Here is a 3117-nt window from a genome sequence, read left to right as displayed (position 1 = left end):
ATATATATATATATATATATATATATTCACTGACCTCTCCCTCTGTAGGTGAACCTGAGCTCATTTTACTGACACAGAAGGCCTTCTTCTTTGTGTGAGTGTTGTACACTCGCATAACCCTGGAAGAGAAAAATAAATAAAGAGTATAAACCTGCTGAAAACAGACAGTCAGTCACTACACTGATGACACCCAGCACACGTAATATGATGTTAAAACACAGAGCAGCTTTTAATTACCTGTCACAGCTGAGAGTGGCAACATATTGGCCCAGAGGGTCCCAGGTCACTCCCTGAACGTAGCTTTTGTGGTCATTCAAGATACACAACTTCTGTCCTGAATACAAACATGTGCAAATAAGACAATAACAAATAAGAACTTACATCAACGAAGTCATTAATTACATAGTTGAAAGAAAATAAAAGTATCCAACACACACACACACACACACAAGTACAAACCTTTGTTGACGTCCCACATAATTGCAGTGTTATCAACAGACCCAGAAATCATGAAGTTTCCATCTCGCGTCCAGCAGATGTCGTACACGTCCTCTATGTGTCCTCTGAAAACAAAAGAGAACAACCTCAAGGTTGAGCAACCCTGTACTCAAATACATTCAGTTTCCATCCCATTTAAAAAGTAAAGCATTGCACAAGCCTGCAGACTGATAGTTTATAAAATATATTTTTATTACAACTACAAACGGGCAAATTAGAGGACTGGTCCCAAAACATTGTGAATTTTTTTTTAATATAATATTTAAAATGCAATTAAGTTTCTTTAAAATAAAATTAACAGACATGAGAGCAGGCAAAATTATTTAACTGTAAAAGCTGTTTTTAGATGTGAAAACATGTAATCTTTAGAAGGATATGGGCACAGCATCGTCTCTTTTCCAGTCCAACAGTTCACAGCTGTAATTCTTAGCAGAACGCACACTTGCCATGAATGTGCCGCTATGTTTGAACACCGTTTCAGCTGTGAATCATTTAGAGGATTTACATGAGTCATTTAAGAAACTTCTCCTAAAGTCCAGCGAAAACGCTGTGGACAACTGTTAGCGATGAGCCAGCTCTCCAAATCAGTTTCAAGACAGAAGTGCATGTCATTACTGAGAGTATAAAGTGAGATGATGTGGAAACTACCTGTACAAAAACAGACTCGTACAGATTTCATACATTTACAGACACAGGATCGTTTTGCTCCTGCATACCTCAGTGTTTTGACTACAGACCAGCTCTCTTTGTTAAGCTGAGCATCTTCATCCTCCTGAAAAACAGAAGTCTGCTCCGGCTCCTTACAGTCATTGAGCTTCCACAAAAGAATATGAGAATCTGTACAAAAAAAATAAATAAATAAAAATATATATATATTATTTACTATTTTAACTTTACTGCCCTGTATTAGACAGATAATTCCAGGTGACACACCATCTCCTCCTGAAGCTAGGAAGTCTCCATTAGGACAAAAGCGGACCACATTGACAGCCTTCGTATGTCTGGCCAAGTTAGACAGGAAGTCCACCGCTGCCTTCCCATCTGGGCCAGCGTTTACTCGCCACATCTGGAACAGCATCAGGAAAAAAAAATACAAGACAAAACAACAATAATTAACACATTCTGCCAATCAATTATGTTAGTTTATAGATGAGTTAGGTCACAGTACACTGCTATCAGAGTACAAGTGATTAGAAGGATAAAGAGCCATGCATCCTCCATCTGAAGCTGCAAAATCTGCTCTCGTTGACGTAGTTGTGCGACGAAAATTACATCATTTTGTTCTCAGAGCAGCTTTGCCCGTCCCTTCTCAACACAAGGACCGGCTGAACTTTTTCTCACTGGCGTATGCGCCAAGAATTGTGTGATTGGTCCGAAGTTTGTGTCCTATAGTTTTGAGATATTTTAAGATAAACACAGGTGATGTTAAGACAGCAGACTGTCTGCTTTGTTCTTAATAAAAGAAAAGTGTTTGTAAAGTCGTTTTGTAAGGTTTAAGTAATAAACTATTAACTATTCAGTATTGGTACTCAGTATCAGTAAGTACCCAAACTGAAGTAATTGTACTCAATCTGGAAAAAAAAAAGGTATTTGGACACCCATAAAAAAAGCATTATTTGAAAATGGTCAGGTACAAAATCTGGATGGAAAACAAGTAAGATAGCAGTCGGTGTCTAAAGAAACCATGTGAAATGTTTAAAAAGTCCTGAGAACAATACCTCAAGAGCATGTTAAAAATTACAATTTATAACTAACGTACTTACAAAAACTTTAGAAATTACTTCATGTTTCTGATTTGCTTGATGTCAGATGTTTTACATTTACACTGCATGTTTGTATGAAATTGTCTAGTCATTTATCTTGATGCATTGTTTGTAAAATTCGGGATTTATTATGTATATTTAGCTTAAATATTCCCACCAGGTCTTTTTTACCTCACTTGGCTATTAATCTTAATTGTTATGATTGTATGTTTGTTCTATGCAAATAATAAAAACAAAAACATTAAAATATTACATACGGTTCAGGAGTTTTACCCATATGTAACAGAGAAAACATATCTGGTCCCTAAAGGAAGACAAAGCACGATGCAGATGTTGAACCCTGTCCACTCACCCGGACTGTGGTGTCCACTCCAGCTGTGGCCAGGCGGTGAAAGCGTCCATCTGAGCTGTGCTGAAAGTCCAGGCTGTAGACCGGCTCCTTGTTGTGCCATGCTATCTCACAGGTTACCACCTTCATTTTCCCTAATCTGTGAGACATAAATGGACATAATGGAGACACTTGGGTAGCAAAATAAAATAAAAAAAAGGAGAAGCTAGTAATCACTTACTGACAAAAACTATCTTTAACAAACAGCAAATATAGACACATTGTTTTGAATTACACGAGGGAACTATTTTATAAAACACCAAAAAAATGAATTCGGCATTTAGTTTTAAGCTAGTTAGCACAGTTAGCATCAATCATGTTAGCGGATTTGTTACGAGGATTCGTAGTGACGAACACCGAAGAGAAGAAGAGAAAAACTTGCGAATACGGATACTGAAAGATATGGAGTATTTTTTCAAGATAGGATATATAAATATATATTTATAGTATTTTACCTCCTCTGTCTGT

At 37.0% G+C, this 3117-nt stretch overlaps 1 protein-coding gene across 1 annotated transcript in view; it reads right to left on the bottom strand.

Annotated features, from left to right (window-relative positions):
- Positions 1-3117, bottom strand: part of LOC119418884 (chromatin assembly factor 1 subunit B-like) — a 15980-nt gene extending 12863 nt beyond the window's left edge. Inside the window, exons 1-7 of the mRNA XM_037686177.1 lie at positions 3105-3117; positions 2614-2749; positions 1432-1564; positions 1215-1335; positions 460-563; positions 238-334; positions 35-119 (exon numbers count right to left, since the gene is read on the bottom strand). Of these exons, the coding sequence (XP_037542105.1) occupies positions 35-119; positions 238-334; positions 460-563; positions 1215-1335; positions 1432-1564; positions 2614-2739 (666 nt within the window). The 5' untranslated portion in view covers positions 2740-2749; positions 3105-3117. The remainder of the gene's footprint in view (positions 1-34; positions 120-237; positions 335-459; positions 564-1214; positions 1336-1431; positions 1565-2613; positions 2750-3104) is intronic.

Source organism: Nematolebias whitei, chromosome 13 (genome assembly GCF_014905685.2).
Source record: "Nematolebias whitei isolate Nwh7 chromosome 13, NemWhi1, whole genome shotgun sequence".
NCBI lineage: Eukaryota > Metazoa > Chordata > Actinopteri > Cyprinodontiformes > Rivulidae > Nematolebias > Nematolebias whitei.
The sequence above is the reverse complement of the archived record's forward strand: the minus strand, read 5'-3'. Positions and strand labels throughout refer to the sequence as shown.